This window comes from Engystomops pustulosus, chromosome 7 (genome assembly GCF_040894005.1).
Source record: "Engystomops pustulosus chromosome 7, aEngPut4.maternal, whole genome shotgun sequence".
In the NCBI taxonomy this organism is placed as follows: Eukaryota; Metazoa; Chordata; class Amphibia; order Anura; family Leptodactylidae; genus Engystomops; species Engystomops pustulosus.
Genome location: NC_092417.1, coordinates 61,899,952 through 61,918,286, shown reverse-complemented (window position 1 = coordinate 61,918,286; position 18,335 = coordinate 61,899,952). Strand labels below are relative to the sequence as shown.

At 42.1% G+C, this 18,335-nt stretch overlaps 1 protein-coding gene and 1 long non-coding RNA gene across 3 annotated transcripts; both read left to right on the top strand.

Annotated features, from left to right (window-relative positions):
- Positions 1-9,706: 9,706 nt before the first annotated feature.
- On the top strand, positions 9,707-11,941 carry LOC140068795 (uncharacterized). 2 transcript variants are annotated; one of them, XM_072114182.1, is made up of 4 exons: positions 9,707-10,770; positions 10,919-11,037; positions 11,344-11,717; positions 11,840-11,941. In XM_072114182.1, the coding sequence occupies exons 1-2, from the start codon at positions 10,020-10,022 to the stop codon at positions 10,924-10,926; spliced, it is 759 nt and encodes a 252-aa protein (XP_071970283.1). In that variant the 5' UTR covers positions 9,707-10,019; the 3' UTR covers positions 10,927-11,037; positions 11,344-11,717; positions 11,840-11,941. The 2 variants fall into 2 exon arrangements, with proteins under 2 accessions (XP_071970283.1, XP_071970284.1); XM_072114183.1 differs by lacking the exon at positions 9,707-10,770 and having other exon boundaries at positions 10,807-11,037.
- A 174-nt stretch (positions 11,942-12,115) lies between these two features.
- LOC140068794 (uncharacterized) lies at positions 12,116-14,087 on the top strand. Its single transcript, XR_011848565.1, has 3 exons — positions 12,116-12,254; positions 12,329-13,111; positions 13,492-14,087. It is a non-coding gene; the product is annotated as an uncharacterized lncRNA (long non-coding RNA).
- The last annotated feature ends 4,248 nt before the right edge of the window (positions 14,088-18,335 follow it).

The following is an 18,335-nucleotide window of genomic DNA, read 5'->3' as shown; positions in this document are numbered from 1 at the left end:
GCAATGCATTTGGCAATTAACATTCAAAATTTCCTCTAAAATATGTACAAATCCAGATACTTATATAAAGAAAATATACTTTCCTAAAACAGTAAGATGTGAGGAGATCATACATACCCCACATCCACACAATAACAGGACCCTCCGCGCTTCATAACATAGGTGTAAGTAATGGAGGATGATGGGAAATAAAAAGATTTTTATCAGAATATGTGTGTGTTTTTGGTGTTACATATAACTTTATGGACATGTTCTGGACGCGGTGTTAATATGTAGTCACATTAGGCGAAGAGGATCAAATGTTCATCATATCAGTCAATTATCCCAACAACAAAAAACTATCACAAAATAAAAGGCAATAGGAGAGAAAGTGTGTTCTTAGATAGCTCTACATAGAGAAGGGTTAAAAAACATGAATATTAGTTGATATTATCCCTTCTCAAAAAGTAGTAACATATAAAGTGAATATTTCCATTATCTGTGAGGTGCAACAGCTCCTGTGTGCAGCAAATTCTCCCTGTAGCCTAATGGCTAAGAATCTGGAGGGGGCTACACTTCAGAGGGCTGTATATCTGGCTCTGTGACACATACACTCACCGGCCACTTTATTAGGTACACCTGTCCAACTGCTCGTTAACACTTAATTTCTAATCAGCCAATCACATGGCGGCAACTCAGTGCATTTAGGCATGTAGACATGGTCAAGACAATCTCCTGCAGTTCAAACCGAGCATCAGTATGGGGAAGAAAGGTGATTTGAGTGCCTTTGAACATGGCATGGTTGTTGGTGCCAGAAGAGCTGGTCTGAGTATTTCAAAAACTGCTGATCTACTGGGATTTTCACGCACCACCATCTCTAGGGTTTACAGAGAATGGTCCGAAAAAGAAAAAACATCCAGTGAGCGGCAGTTCTGTGGGTGGAAATGCCTTGTTGATGCCAGAGGTCAGAGGAGAATAGGCAGACTGGTTCAAGCTGATAGAAAGGCAACAGTGACTCAAATCGCCACCCGTTACAACCAAGGTAGGCAGAAGAGCATCTCTGAACGCACAGTACGTCGAACTTTGAGGCAGATGGACTACAGCAGCAGAAGACCACACCTGGTGCCACTCCTTTTAGCTAAGAACAGGAAACTGAGGCTACAATTTGCATAAGCTCATCGAAATTGGACAGTAGAAGATTGGAAAAACGTTGCCTGGTCTGATGAGTCTCGATTTCTGCTGCGACATTCGGATGGTAGGGTCAGAATTTGGCGTCAACAACATGAAAGCATGGATCCATCCTGCCTTGTATCAACGGTTCAGGCTGGTGGTGGTGGTGTCATGGTGTGGGGAATATTTTCTTGGCACTCTTTGGGCCCCTTGGTACCAATTGAGCATCGTTGCAACGCCACAGCCTGTACTCAAATGGCCTCCACAGCCACCAGATCTCAATCCAATAGAACATCTTTGGGATGTGGTGGAACGGGAGATTCACATCATGGATGTGCAGCCGACAAATCTGCGGCAACTGTGTGATGCCATCATGTCAATATGGACCAAAATCTCTGAGGAATGCTTCCAGCACCTTGTTGAATCTATGCCACGAAAAATTGAGGCAGTTCTGAAGGCAAAAGGGGGTCCAACCCGTTACTAGCATGGTGTACCTAATAAAGTGGCCGGTGAGTGTAGAACCTTACTTCATTTTTCCTATGAAAGAAGAGAGTCTCCTCTTTTATATGAATATATATTTGTGTTTCTAAGTTTTAGGAAAATGGAGATAATAACTATTGAACTGCCGTTGGGAGTGATTATTATATATAAAAATGGCACCCGATATTCTCACTTTAAACCTGAATATCTCTGGATCCCTGGCACCTAGAAACAAAATTCAAGATTCATTTGAAAGAAGAGATTGCCACCTTTGCCTACCCATAGCGCCGGCCCTGGCCATATCTGATACAAGGAGTCCCTGCTTACCCACAATACAGAAGTGTCGAACAGTAAGATTACAGCGGGGTAGCGTCTTATAGCAATATGATGCACAAAGTACCATCCTCTGAACTCTTCTTGGTCTGTGTAACAGGACACTGCATTGTCCATGATTCAAGGACCGACCACAGTGGTGTGAAACTGTCCTTATGGTCAGGTCATTTCTCAGTAATTTCCTACAATTTTTTCACATCAGTAAGGGTGCGGTCACATGGTACATTTTTGTTCAGTTCTTTGTGCGTTTTTAAACGTATGCGTTTTTGCTTGTTTACCATGCGTTACGCTGGTTTGAATCAGTTTTTCTTCATTTCTGGAAGTTTAACTTACTGTATAAACATTTGCACAGCTGCTTACACTTCCACAATTGGAGAAAAACAGATTTAAACCAGCCAAAAGCATGATAAACATGCAAAAAGGCACCAAGAATGGACATTAATGCGTGACTGCCCCCTGGAGCTAAAAACGCACAAACATGCTCAGCTGTGAATCCCAGACCATACAGTCGTCAGATGTCATGAACCAGTTACAGTCAGGACATCAATCTTGCCTGGCACAGGTCTGTTATGGATCCACCAGACTTTCACCGCTCCGTATGTTTTTGGGTAGCACTGACGCATTTCCTTATCCATTGTTTATTGGGCTCGGCTGTCATACAAGTTTCCAGTTCTCTGTGGGATCTGCTTTATTCTTGGCCAAGTTTCTCAGCAGTCCCCGGTCATAGACTTCATGGCAGCTCAGGTCTTACATCTCGGGACTTGAATGTGGCTTTAGAGGTTCCTGAACCAATGAGAGTCTATACTGTTCTTTGTAAATATTAGTTGTGGTAACAGCAAATGGTAAAATAGCTGCTTGGGGGACTAGAAAGACTGCACTGAAGCTTCAGCACTGCTTACCCTCTACCGCCATTGTTTTTATGATAATGTCATTATTGTCTTTCTGAATCTTCCCACCATCTTGTCATGTATAGTGATACTTATGGCTATACAGAAGGTGCTCATCCTGATATCCACAGAAACTTTTAGGAAGAGGTCCACAAGTTTTGCCATATATAAGAGGGTATTAGCACAATTGTGACACTTCTATGGAAGCCCTAACCTAAATAAGCTCTCCTCCAAATAAAATCCGGAAGAATCTTAGTTTATTTTATTTCCCCATCAGTGTAATTAATAGCTGTGGTATTCTGGAAACAGGAAATCAGGATGAACATCGGTTACCGCTGCTAAAAGTCACCATGACACCATAACCTATACGTCACATATTTTACACCAACGGTATATTCTTGTCTGATAGATAGAAAGTAGCTTAGCTGCTAAAACAACACATTTGGGTCCTTAAAAAACTTTGTTTTCATGAACTGTGTAGCCCATAAATTACTACAACCATTACACTTTTTCCTCTTGATAATTTCAGTTTTTTTTCCAGACTCCGCCCACAATCCTATTCCATTGAGAAGCCATTCCCTAAGCAGTAGCCCTAAATGTTCTGTAACAAAGAGGTTTACGAGTGCGGATGTGTAACAGAAAGGGGGCAACGTAAGCATGAGGGCTACAAAAATGAGGGCATTTTAGGTGCTATAGGAAAATTTAGGGGCTACAGAAAAAGAGGTATTAGAAGTGGCTGGCAAAAAAAAAAAGTAGGATTATCAAAGAGGGGCTACGGAAAATATGGCTTCTAAATAGTGGCCAACAGAAAAGGGGGTATTATAAGAATTACAGGAAGTAGCCATTTTACTCTGAGGGGGGCATTATATAATGAACAGGTGAGAAAGTGTCGTATGGGAACACTAGGGGGTGGGGTAAGGGCTAGCCTTAAGAACTGCCCTGCTTTGTACTGTGGTATTTAGAAATCCATTTAACAAACAGGACATTAGGACCAAGCTAGTGATGTTTGTATATGACCTATGGGCCACAAACTGTACTAGGAGATCCAGATTGGTAAATTGATTCTAGGGGCCATGAGAAACATGTCCTTCTTCCTTGTGGACCAGATGATGACCAGAACACCTCACACATATCTGGATGGCAAGATCCATTTGTCCGCAGTTAAGAGTAGTTTTTGGCAGAGTGAACCAATATAGATTACAATAGCTGTGCTGCAGTTAAAGGGGTTTGTCACTCTTTTACATAAGTTGTCCATGTTCCTTTACTGCCTTCATAATATTTCCAGAATGTTCATCATGTGATTTATCATCCCTAATACTTACTTTAGTGCGGTCGGCAAACTCTCTCTGGATCTTTGTTTACATGTCTGAACACTGATGAATAATAGGGGCTGCAGCAGGAGATTACGACTTATTATGCTCTCCCTCCTCCCCGTGTCTGTCATTGAGAACAGACTGTGAGAGAAAGAGGCCCAGTGGGTGACGCCATTATGATGGACTACAGGAGTGAGAAACAGGAAGTTCTGTATATATGCAGAGGGCAGGATGGTGAGAACAGGGAAAGATTGAAGCTCTCACAGGAGGCAAAGACACAGGTACATATACATGCATGGAAGACATGGAAGAGAATAAAAAGTGCCAACCCCTTTAATATACAAGTTATATTACCAGTTTAATATCTAATGGCAATGCACAAATTAGGTTAAACACCAACTCATCCAAGTATTCTGTTCTCCAACAGTAGTGTATTTCAATCATATCCAACGACAGATCCATACCTGGGCAAGTGCCAGGGCCCAAAACTGCTGGAGGGGCCCACATGGCCCAATCTCAGCCCCACATTGGCAGCCTAAAAATAAAATAACCAGTGAGGGGGCTCTTTGGGATGATAAACTATGGAATATTTTAGGGAACATTTTAGTTTCTGAATTTTCAATTCCACCATTGCTGAGGCTCTGTCGCCCAGGGGCCTATTGAAACCTGGAGCTGGCCCTGTCCAAAGACATTGTTATTACCTTGCTCACTATGTTTCGAAACATTGGGTTGGATGTATGTAGGGCTTATTCATCTTGTGACACATGAAGATTAATTTATGTACACCAAGCTGGCATAAATGCTAGATTTTATTGTTTTGACACTGAAGGAGGCAAAAGATGCAATTATAAAAAAGAATGTGCATTGGGCACTACACATTTCTGCCCATAGGGGATTTAAAGGTCACCTATGAGTAGATTTGGGACCCCTAAGCTTCCAGCATGCATTCATGCTGTTGGGGTTTAATGTTGGAAACCAATTTACCTTACTTGTTTTGGTGGGTTCGCTCCCGGAATTCCAGGTGATAATAGTGACCAAGGTCCGTTGACTTCCTCTTGAGTCTGCAACACACCCCAGATGCATAGGTGGCAAGAACAAAATGTACTAACAGGTTCTGTTTCATATATGTGCCTCTTAGCTGTGCCTGTAGTTCTGCCAAGTGGTCTGCCAATGTAGTGGTACACCAGGGTCATACCCCCACCTATTAACTACTAATGACCTCTATTAGTACAGATCACTAATGGTGCAATCACCTCTATTCAATATAATTTTACCAAAAGAATAGGGCAAATAAATAGGATTAGGGTAAACACATCTAAATAGATAAGTAGACGAAAGAAGAACAAAGGAAAGTAGATGTGTATAGATGAAAAAGTTCTTTATTAATCACAAAAAGAGCAGTGATAAAAACATTTAAAAGCCCTAAAACACAAGGGTATATAATCACAAAAACTCCCCAGGTAAAATAAGTATAGTGGTAATAGAGATTGTGAACCAATAATGAAGTGTTTAAACAGAGGAATAGATACTAATAGTACAAATACAGGTGGTAAATGGTGAAGCGACACAATCTCAAACAGGTAGTCACGTTACATTACCATTGGTGGAGATCAGGGGAGAGTAGAGGACCCCACGCGTATCGCCCGTCTAGCGGGCTTCGTCAGGGGATAAAGGTGTAATGAATAAGATGCCCTTAAATAGCCCCAGACGGAGACCTGATGCGACTCAGCCGTAAAGCCAGCACGCGAGAGGTGCGCGACGTCACTTCCGGTTTCAACCGGAAGTGCGTCATAGTATGTGACGATTGATGCGGTTCATTGAGTAGGCGGGGTATGCGTGTCAAATGCAGCACGCCCCGTTCGATATCAGCCAATACGAGGTAAGACAACCAATAAGAGAGCCATGGTAACGTAGAGGACAGAATAATGAGATCGAGACAATGTCAGGCAGGCGGCGCCACATTAGAAAAGAGTACATCAATAAGCAACGGCGTATAGAACAACAAGATAAAAAGATTAAAGATCAAAGTAATAGGAACTTGATCATGACTAGAATAAAGTCCATATAAAATGCGGCGCACAAAAAATGTATATCTCACAATTGTGAGAAAATGCGATGAAGTGAAATAAATAATCATGAAAAATAGGTGATAAGACTTATATACTTATATAACACAGGTGAAAAATATATAAATAAATATTAAAGATATCAAAGTGATAAAACAGCAAACTGCTGAGTGTAAAACACCAGCCAAAAACATCGTAGATAATCCTGGTAAGAAAGAATATAAAATGATGAGGTGTCCAACCAGTGAAAACTATGAAATAATATCATGATCGCAAACCGAAAAAATGGAGAAACAAGCCACTATAGTGCGCAGAAACTGATATATGAAAGGCGCCAGTACATACGTGCACCGGCGGAAACAGACTGAGTCGCATCAGGGCTCCAAGGGGAGGGTAATCACAAGGGTGAGAATTAAAAACTATATGCAGTAGTAGTCAAAAAGGTAAAGGTCAAGATCACAAGAGTATATATAACAGAGCATCCAGGATATAAAGCACGAGTAGGAAAGCGGACTCGCAGCCAGGCAATCGGGTATATATACGTGTCCATACGGGGAAAAAAGAAAATGTGTACAGAAATCAGCAGGCAGAACAATACAGGAAAACTGCGGTCATGTCCATAACCAACAGTGATAGAGTCCGGGCAGAGATGGGAATGCCCAGAAGTAGTGGAACAACGTAGTAACCAGGCTTGAGCATGTTCTTGTAGATTGTTGGAGGACCTCATCCCCCCGAAAAAGGGATCAAGAGCTGAATCATTCCCGCACGTGAATATCAGAGATATCTAAAACTTAATGAAAATAAAGTTAGAAAACTTAAACCAACAAAAATTAGCATAAGGAAAATGAAAAGAGAAAATGTCTGAGGTGAAAGGAAAAAAACACGTAAGGGACCCAAAAGAAATCATTAAGGGGTCCAAGGTGAACACTGTAAAAAATAAAGTGAAAAGGTGCAAAGTGAACACTGTAAAAAATATAAAGTGAGAAGGTAGGGAGTGGAAAAATAGATGTGAATATGTCCAAAGTGCTAATGTAAATAAAAAGGAGCATGGAGAAGCGGGGAGAGTGGAGAACAAGGGGAGGGGGAAGGAGGTATAAGTGTAAATGAAGCAGATAAGGTGGAAAAAACATGCTTATAGAACGAAAGTATAGATCAATTTTAAACATTTACTTTTTGTAATGGCCAGTAAAAAGTAGTTCCTCATTTAAGCCAAAAGGAGCGACGGTGTTTAGGGTGTAGATCCATTTGGATTCACTGCGTAATAGATGGTTGGTAATATTTCCTCCCCTGATGTTTTGGGTGATTTTTTCCAGGCCGGTAATCCGTAGACCCCGGGCACGTCCACCGTGGAATTGCAAAAAATGCGCCGCCACCGAGGTGAGGGTTTTACCTCTTTGTTGATCCACTGCAGCCATATTAATCGTCGAGATGTGTTGCTGACATCTTTTCCGCAATTCCTGTGTCGTTTGCCCGACATACAACTTGGGGCAGGGACAAGACAGTACATAAATAACACCCTTTGTTTTACAATGTATAAAGTCATGGATTTTGTATTTACCTGAATTGATGGGATCCGTGAATTCGGTAGTCCGTATTACATGTGGGCAGACCGAGCAGTCCCTGCAGGGGAAGGACCCCCGCACTCGTGTTCCCCGTCCAAGAGCGGTAGTCGGACGCTGAAAATGGCTTCTAGTGAGTTCGTCCTTAAGATTTTTGGCTCGTCTAGCTGTTATTTGTGGTTTGTCAGAGAGGAACGGTAGAAGTCTAACATCACTTTTCAGAATGTTCCAATTTCTATCCAGAATCCTGTGTATGTCCGACCATTGGTTGTTATATGTCGTGATTAGTCTGGGTTTCACATCCATCGTTCTGGTTTTTGCCTGTAACAACTCGGAGCGTACACTATCTCTCGCACGTATATAGGCCCTGGAGATGGTCTTTCGTGGGTACCCCCTGTTGATAAAACGGGTGGTGAGGTCATGGGCATGTTGTTTAAAATCAGATTCAATGGTACAATTTCGTCTTACCCGCAGAAATTGACCCGTCGGTATTCCACTTCTTAGATGGGGGGGGGTGGAAGCTTGTGAAATGTAGAAGGTTATTTGTAGCCGTCTTCTTGCGGAACAACGAGGTGGTAAGGCCAGGAGGTGAGTATTTGATGTTGATGTCCAGAAAGTCTACTTCACTGTTAGAAAAATGTGATGTTAATTTGATGTGCCAGGGATTACAATTTAATTTATCGATGAAGGTCTGACAACTCTCAATAGTACCTGTCCAAATGACAAGGATATCGTCAATATAACGAAACCATCCTGCCACAAAGTTTGCAAAGTCCGAGGAACGGTACACCACATTCTCTTCCCACCATCCTAGGAATAGATTCGCATAAGATGGTGCCCATTTTGCTCCCATTGCTGTCCCGGAGATTTGTTTATAAAAGACCCTGTCAAATACAAAATAATTTTGATGTAATATCAGGTACAGCAAGTCCAGGAGAAAGGAATCATGTCTCCTGTCTGTTGACCATTCTCTATCAAGAAAATAGGTTACTGCTTCAAGTCCTACCTGGTGTTCAATGATGGTATATAAGGATTCCACATCAAGGGTCACCAATAAAATCGGATTCTCTGTACGGAAATCGTTAATCCTTTGGATAAGATGAGTAGTATCACGGACAAAAGATGTCAATTTAGAAACCAAAGGTTGTAGGAAAAAATCCAGGTAAGTGCAGAGTTTTTCATTAACCCCTTCACGACTTGGCCTTTTTTAGTTTTTTCACTTCCATTTTTCACACCCCACCTTCAAAAATCTATAACTTTTTTATTTTTCCACATAAAGAGCTCTGTTATGGCTTATTTTCTGCGTAACGAATTGCACTTCGTAGTGACGGTATTTAATATTCCATGGCGCGTACTGGGAAGCGGGAAAAAAATTCCAAATGCAGTGAAAATGGTGAAAAAACACATTTGCGACGTTTTCTTGTGGGCTTGGATTTCACAGATTTCACTCTGCGTCCCAAATGACATGTCTACTTTATTCTTTGGGTTGCTACGATCACAGGGATACCACATTTGTACAGGTTTTATAATGTTTTCATACATTTAAAAAAATTAAAACCTCCTGTACAAATTTTTTTTTTTGATTTTGCCATCTTCTGGCGCTAATAACTTTTTCATACTTTGGTGTACGAAGCTGTGGGTGGTGTCATTTTTTGCGACTTTTGATGGCGTTTTCATTGCTATCACTTTTAGGACTGTGCGACCTTTTGATCACTTTTTATTAATTTTTTTATATTTTCCAAAATGGCAAAAAAATGTCATTTTTGACTTTGGACGCTATTTTCCGTTACGGGGTTAAACGCAGTGAAAAACCGTTATAATATTTTGATAGATCGGACATTTTCGGACGCGGTGATACCTAATGTGTTTATGATTTTTACTGTTTATTAATATTAATATCAGTTCTAGGGAAAGGGGGGTGATTTGAATTTTTAGGTTTTTTTAATATAATTTTTTTTTTTTTAACTTTTTTTTACTTTTACTTTAACTATTTTTCAGACTCCCTAGGGTACTTTAACCCTAGGTTGTCTGATCGATCCTACCATATACTGCCATACTGCAATATGGCAGTATATGGGGATTTTACTCCTCATTCATTACAATGTGCTGATAGCACATTGTAATGAATAGGTTAAAACGAGACAGCTTCGGGCCTTCGTGAGGCCCGATGCTGTCATGGCAACGGATCACCGCTCCCCGTGACGTCATCGGGGAGCGGAGATCCGCGCCAAGATGGCGAGTATGGATTTGCAGACTCGGGAAACTGCTTGGAACAATCGCTCCACAAATATTTTCAATAACTCAACTGAACCAGTGGGAAATTCTGACTTCACCAAATTGTGTAACGACATACTTCATCTACATAAAACCATCACAAGACTCTGGTGGAATATCAGAACACTGGAGGAATATTTGAGACAAAAAATTTTCCCTCGAGGTTTGAGAATACAGATCTTCCCTTCTTGGGAGATTGACACGGATGAAAAGAACACATGGGAAAAGGGCCTGTCTCAATGCTCGCTAATCTTGGTAAATATGCTTTTAGATCATGACAGGGAACTTTTGACCCAACAACGCGAGGCAATAAAAAAACTTGAATCTCGCCTGACAACCTTCGATATCACATTGGTTGATCCGTTTCGGAAAAAACTACAGGAAAATATTGATGATTATGAGAAGAATATCATAACGAATAAACAACATAAATTCCAGAGGGATAAAACGGACTACGAGAAAGGTAAGGCCTACCACTGGACACACAGAGGTAATAAACGTCGCTTTTATTCCAGAATGCCTTACAACAAATCGACTGCTGGTCCCCAAATAAGTGACTCTCAATCTACGGACTTTAGTGAATCTGATAACTCGGAAGATACCACTCCCAGGCAACATAACACCAGAAAACGAGGACCCAGACACCGTGAGTGGTCTCCAAACCACAAACGTGATAAGACCGTCAGGGGCAAGAAAACCTCAGCACATGGTAATTCTCAGGATTTACAAGTTATCAATTTGTCTGATTATTCTCTATCTGATATTGAACTATCTGTCCTCAAAAAGGGTCTTTCCTTTTCCCCCATGCAGCGGTTGAATAAATTTGAATTGACCAAAGACCTTTACTTGTTTTGCAGACAATTAGCATTCAAATTACTTTATCACCAACCATCACTGCTTGACTCCATCCCGGATGAAGACAGACAGACCTTCAGGGATCTATTAGACCTGCTCAATGAGAACTCGACAGAACAAGGTAGGAAGAGATTTACCCTACGCAACCCCTCTCAGAGCACACCTAGCTTCCGACTTTTCCCGGCATTACAGATTTTTTATGAATCCACCTTGAGGGACATACGGGCTCTCAATGTGGACAATAATAAAATGGAAAACCTGTCTAAATCGGAACGTCTGGCCCTTCGTGGCCTTAAACAACAAACCTCCTTTGTAATAAAGGAGGCTGATAAAGGGGGTAATATTGTGATCTGGCCCCTTACTTTATATTTGGAAGAAGCTAAGCGCCAATTGGGTAACACCTGTTTTTATGCTGTTCTTCCCTCAGACCCTACAAAAATTTTCAAGGACAAAATTGATCGACTGCTTTTGGCAGCGCTCAGGGCTGGCATTCTGAACAAAACGGAGGCCGATTTCTTGACGACCCAAAAACCAATCATTCCCACCTTTTATCTACTGCCTAAGGTGCATAAATCATTGGTAAAACCTCCGGGCCGTCCCATTGTTTCGGGAATGGGTAGCCTTAATGAAAAACTCTGCACTTACCTGGATTTTTTCCTACAACCTTTGGTTTCTAAATTGACATCTTTTGTCCGTGATACTACTCATCTTATCCAAAGGATTAACGATTTCCGTACAGAGAATCCGATTTTATTGGTGACCCTTGATGTGGAATCCTTATATACCATCATTGAACACCAGGTAGGACTTGAAGCAGTAACCTATTTTCTTGATAGAGAATGGTCAACAGACAGGAGACATGATTCCTTTCTCCTGGACTTGCTGTACCTGATATTACATCAAAATTATTTTGTATTTGACAGGGTCTTTTATAAACAAATCTCCGGGACAGCAATGGGAGCAAAATGGGCACCATCTTATGCGAATCTATTCCTAGGATGGTGGGAAGAGAATGTGGTGTACCGTTCCTCGGACTTTGCAAACTTTGTGGCAGGATGGTTTCGTTATATTGACGATATCCTTGTCATTTGGACAGGTACTATTGAGAGTTGTCAGACCTTCATCGATAAATTAAATTGTAATCCCTGGCACATCAAATTAACATCACATTTTTCTAACAGTGAAGTAGACTTTCTGGACATCAACATCAAATACTCACCTCCTGGCCTTACCACCTCGTTGTTCCGCAAGAAGACGGCTACAAATAACCTTCTACATTTCACAAGCTTCCACCCCCCCCATCTAAGAAGTGGAATACCGACGGGTCAATTTCTGCGGGTAAGACGAAATTGTACCATTGAATCTGATTTTAAACAACATGCCCATGACCTCACCACCCGTTTTATCAACAGGGGGTACCCACGAAAGACCATCTCCAGGGCCTATATACGTGCGAGAGATAGTGTACGCTCCGAGTTGTTACAGGCAAAAACCAGAACGATGGATGTGAAACCCAGACTAATCACGACATATAACAACCAATGGTCGGACATACACAGGATTCTGGATAGAAATTGGAACATTCTGAAAAGTGATGTTAGACTTCTACCGTTCCTCTCTGACAAACCACAAATAACAGCTAGACGAGCCAAAAATCTTAAGGACGAACTCACTAGAAGCCATTTTCAGCGTCCGACTACCGCTCTTGGACGGGGAACACGAGTGCGGGGGTCCTTCCCCTGCAGGGACTGCTCGGTCTGCCCACATGTAATACGGACTACCGAATTCACGGATCCCATCAATTCAGGTAAATACAAAATCCATGACTTTATACATTGTAAAACAAAGGGTGTTATTTATGTACTGTCTTGTCCCTGCCCCAAGTTGTATGTCGGGCAAACGACACAGGAATTGCGGAAAAGATGTCAGCAACACATCTCGACGATTAATATGGCTGCAGTGGATCAACAAAGAGGTAAAACCCTCACCTCGGTGGCGGCGCATTTTTTGCAATTCCACGGTGGACGTGCCCGGGGTCTACGGATTACCGGCCTGGAAAAAATCACCCAAAACATCAGGGGAGGAAATATTACCAACCATCTATTACGCAGTGAATCCAAATGGATCTACACCCTAAACACCGTCGCTCCTTTTGGCTTAAATGAGGAACTACTTTTTACTGGCCATTACAAAAAGTAAATGTTTAAAATTGATCTATACTTTCGTTCTATAAGCATGTTTTTTCCACCTTATCTGCTTCATTTACACTTATACCTCCTTCCCCCTCCCCTTGTTCTCCACTCTCCCCGCTTCTCCATGCTCCTTTTTATTTACATTAGCACTTTGGACATATTCACATCTATTTTTCCACTCCCTACCTTCTCACTTTATATTTTTTACAGTGTTCACTTTGCACCTTTTCACTTTATTTTTTACAGTGTTCACCTTGGACCCCTTAATGATTTCTTTTGGGTCCCTTACGTGTTTTTTTCCTTTCACCTCAGACATTTTCTCTTTTCATTTTCCTTATGCTAATTTTTGTTGGTTTAAGTTTTCTAACTTTATTTTCATTAAGTTTTAGATATCTCTGATATTCACGTGCGGGAATGATTCAGCTCTTGATCCCTTTTTCGGGGGGATGAGGTCCTCCAACAATCTACAAGAACATGCTCAAGCCTGGTTACTACGTTGTTCCACTACTTCTGGGCATTCCCATCTCTGCCCGGACTCTATCACTGTTGGTTATGGACATGACCGCAGTTTTCCTGTATTGTTCTGCCTGCTGATTTCTGTACACATTTTCTTTTTTCCCCGTATGGACACGTATATATACCCGATTGCCTGGCTGCGAGTCCGCTTTCCTACTCGTGCTTTATATCCTGGATGCTCTGTTATATATACTCTTGTGATCTTGACCTTTACCTTTTTGACTACTACTGCATATAGTTTTTAATTCTCACCCTTGTGATTACCCTCCCCTTGGAGCCCTGATGCGACTCAGTCTGTTTCCGCCGGTGCACGTATGTACTGGCGCCTTTCATATATCAGTTTCTGCGCACTATAGTGGCTTGTTTCTCCATTTTTTCGGTTTGCGATCATGATATTATTTCATAGTTTTCACTGGTTGGACACCTCATCATTTTATATTCTTTCTTACCAGGATTATCTACGATGTTTTTGGCTGGTGTTTTACACTCAGCAGTTTGCTGTTTTATCACTTTGATATCTTTAATATTTATTTATATATTTTTCACCTGTGTTATATAAGTATATAAGTCTTATCACCTATTTTTCATGATTATTTATTTCACTTCATCGCATTTTCTCACAATTGTGAGATATACATTTTTTGTGCGCCGCATTTTATATGGACTTTATTCTAGTCATGATCAAGTTCCTATTACTTTGATCTTTAATCTTTTTATCTTGTTGTTCTATACGCCGTTGCTTATTGATGTACTCTTTTCTAATGTGGCGCCGCCTGCCTGACATTGTCTCGATCTCATTATTCTGTCCTCTACGTTACCATGGCTCTCTTATTGGTTGTCTTACCTCGTATTGGCTGATATCGAACGGGGCGTGCTGCATTTGACACGCATACCCCGCCTACTCAATGAACCGCATCAATCGTCACATACTATGACGCACTTCCGGTTGAAACCGGAAGTGACGTCGCGCACCTCTCGCGTGCTGGCTTTACGGCTGAGTCGCATCAGGTCTCCGTCTGGGGCTATTTAAGGGCATCTTATTCATTACACCTTTATCCCCTGACGAAGCCCGCTAGACGGGCGATACGCGTGGGGTCCTCTACTCTCCCCTGATCTCCACCAATGGTAATGTAACGTGACTACCTGTTTGAGATTGTGTCGCTTCACCATTTACCACCTGTATTTGTACTATTAGTATCTATTCCTCTGTTTAAACACTTCATTATTGGTTCACAATCTCTATTACCTCTATTCAATATAAGAAACTGTCATAGACAAATGGCCCCATATACAAATATTTGTCACATACACATTAAACCATTTGTATTTGACAAATATTTTGGCTTCATAAAAGGTGCTTAAGGCTCAAACGCAGGAGGACGAATGAGCCGCCTGTACGTAATTACAGCAGCGAATGTAGACGGTCCGAGATATCCGTCCAGGACACGGTCCTTGGTTCTCAGATCCACCAAGTGATGTTGTGCCTACAGGGTATGGTGGAGAACTCCACTAATTTGTCTGTTACATATTTAGTGTCTAGATAAACCCGTTAAAGATGTCAATACACATAGTACATTTTTTTTTATGAAGACATAGTGTAGTTCTGCGCTTGAGTTACTCTTCCAATTCATTCTTCGCCGGCCGACACAGCGAGGACAACTGCACATGCTGCGTATTACTGGTGTCATTTAAATGAATGTCATTTTGGCAGAGTAATGTAGACTGAGTGTTTTTTTTTTCGGAATAAAAACTGTAGCTCAAAAAATATGAATCATGTCAATTCTCTGTAACAGATATGCACTTTAATGAACACAGGCAGTCCCAAACTTACAGATGATCCTAGGACCTTTTCCCACTAGGGTTTTTCACACGTGAGTTCTGCAGATTGGGTTTGCATGTTACATGTGGCCACAGTCCAACTGAGCAGCGGAACGCACGTTTCAGAACAGAAATGTGTGTCCCATGAAGAATACTGCAGCCGTGACACAAAAGGCACTTCTTGTGATTTAGTTAATCTGGACCAATGTGTTTTAACAGCATTGTCTTAAAGGCGTGTGAAAATACTTTTGCAAGTCACATGCGTGAAAAATGCCCCATACAAGTCTTTGCAGATGCATAAAAAAAAACACATTGAATTCTGAAACAACTTTACTGATCAATTGTCATAGAAAAAATGCTAATGACTCCTAGCAAAAACATCAGGTTTTTCACGCATTGGACTCTGTCGTGATCTGCAACGCAAATGTTAAAGAGGTCTTAGCCCCACAGATGCTGATAATTTACTGAACTTTACCCCCCAGGCTGCAATGAACAACTGTAAGGGCTCATTCAGACAGACGTGTCTGTGACGCGTGATATCAGTGTGCACTCCATAATGTATTGAAGTCTGGTTTTTTTCAGGTTTACAAAATAAAGGTAAAAATAAGGTTTGCTAATGTAATTTGCCCTAGCAAAATTCACTGCCTAGCAACGTTTGAGTAAAAAAATGGACCGTTTACAGATTTCATTCACTTGCCGTCTGTTTTTTTCTATAGACTTCTACAGAGGTCCATGGTGTACATGTAAAAAATAATGAAGCATGCAGCAATATTTTTCTCAGTCAGCACATCAATGCAAAAAACAAACAGACTTGTGAACAGACCCATGGAAACCAATGGGTCAGTATGCTATTAGCTCCTTTCGGACCGCCCGATGACATCTAAACATCGCTGTCGCTGAAGTTTTCTGAGCGCAGGAGCAGGACCCGTTCTCCGGGTGTTGGAGACACCTGGAGACCCTAGGGAGATGCAGTTCATTACCGCTTCTCCCTTTTCCGTGCATCGCGCTGAATGAGCACAATGCATAAGGAGCTTAGCCGGCTTCCTAGACTCGGCGGTCACATGACCGCCGGGTCTAAAGGGGTTAATCAGAGCTGCTGCTCTGATCAGAGTCCCCAGTGAGAAGTGGTAATTTCCCCTGTAACTAAGGCTCTTATAGATGCCCCAGTTACAGGGGAAAACTTGTAAAAAAAAAAAGTGAAAATGTCCCCTAGGGGTCTTTTATGACCTCATGGGGGACATATAAAGTAAAAACACACACACAAAATTATTGACCTGTTCATGCTCCGCATCCGATATATATCGGATGCTGAACGCAGTGACATAATGCTCAGTGTCCGATATATCGGATGTGAGCATTACTGGCACTTTGGACGTCACATTGTCGCGAGGCAGGGTGACATCTCGGTGGGAGGTGTCGGCATTGCCAGTCAACACCCCTCTGATGACATCACAGGACCAATGCCAGCAGACGGGCCAATGCCAGCGATCTGTGACGACTTTTGGGCAGATCTTTCTAGCTCAACGCTCTCCAACATCGCCATTTTGTGATTGGAGGAGTAGGCGTAGTGTGGAGGAGCGGGCATTGTTCTGCGTCGGTTGTGTCCTATCCCCCCCCCCCATGCCCCTGAAGACATATACTGACTTGGAGGTATATAATTATATGACCTCCGATATGGAGTCTACTAGTGGGGACAAGTGTGGGGAAGTTTTATATGAAAAAAAGACAGCAACCAATCTATTTATTTATCATATTGGATGCTGTGGTCTTCTCTCCCCTTTTTGTCTTGGACTATGGATCCTGCACACTAGGACCCTGGACTGCATGCATCAAACATCATAGTGGCCTTTTTGTCTGGGACGTTTTATATGAGCACCTCGTCCTCATAAAGCGACTCTGAGGAACCCCCGAGAAGGTGCTTTCGTATTAGTGCTGAAGTAATTTTGGATGTCCAAACCAGGAGTGGATGGGAGAAAAAAATGAGGCTTGGAGGCCTTCTGTACAGAAATGGATGGATGTGCTTCATTGTTTACGGTATTGACAGAAATAGCTGAGTATTTTGCTTAGTTATCTTTGTCATTGGTATAAGGATGACAGGTACAACAGACCCCCATTATTGTGATCTGTGGGGGAACCAAATCATCGGATGGGTACAACACCTTATCACCTATTATCATCCTATGAAGCGACACTGGTCAGTGCTGATAACTCAGCACCCGATAATCTAATAACACTCTTTACTGTCAGGTGGGCGGACATGGGCTGGAAAGTCCAACCTGGCACCACCCACATGACAGAGGAGAGATTAAAGGAGTTCTCCAGAGTTTTTACTATTAGAAGAGATGAGCAGACCTGACTTTTGGATTTGGGGTTTGGCTGCAGAACCCGGACATATTGGCGGATTGTTGGCTGCACAGCCAATCCCAAAGATTCTGCTATCCAAGCATATTAATATGCTCCAGTCCTGTGTAGTGATGGGCAGCAGTCGCCTCATTACTGCCACCATAGCTCTGTACTATAGCTGTACAAGATTCCACCTATTGGTTACTCTGCACAACTGCAATACTGTCACATCCACAAAATGATTTTTTTTTTTAAACAATAAGAATTTTCAATGCCCAAACTTTATTTTTCATGAAGGGTTAACCCCTTCATGTAGAGGGATGACTATGAGCTGTGGATGTATACTACCCGTGCAGGGCAGCACTACTGGCCGGGCGCGCATGGGCTCCTCCTGTCATGTGTCACATTCTTCCCACGGCCAGCTGTGACGTCACAATCTCCGCCCGCTTACACTGACAGCCTCTGACAAATCAGCGGCAGCCCCGCCCCGCTGTCACGTGATGCCTCCGTCGTGTTTCCCTGGCCCGCCCCTCTTACGACCACGTGATGT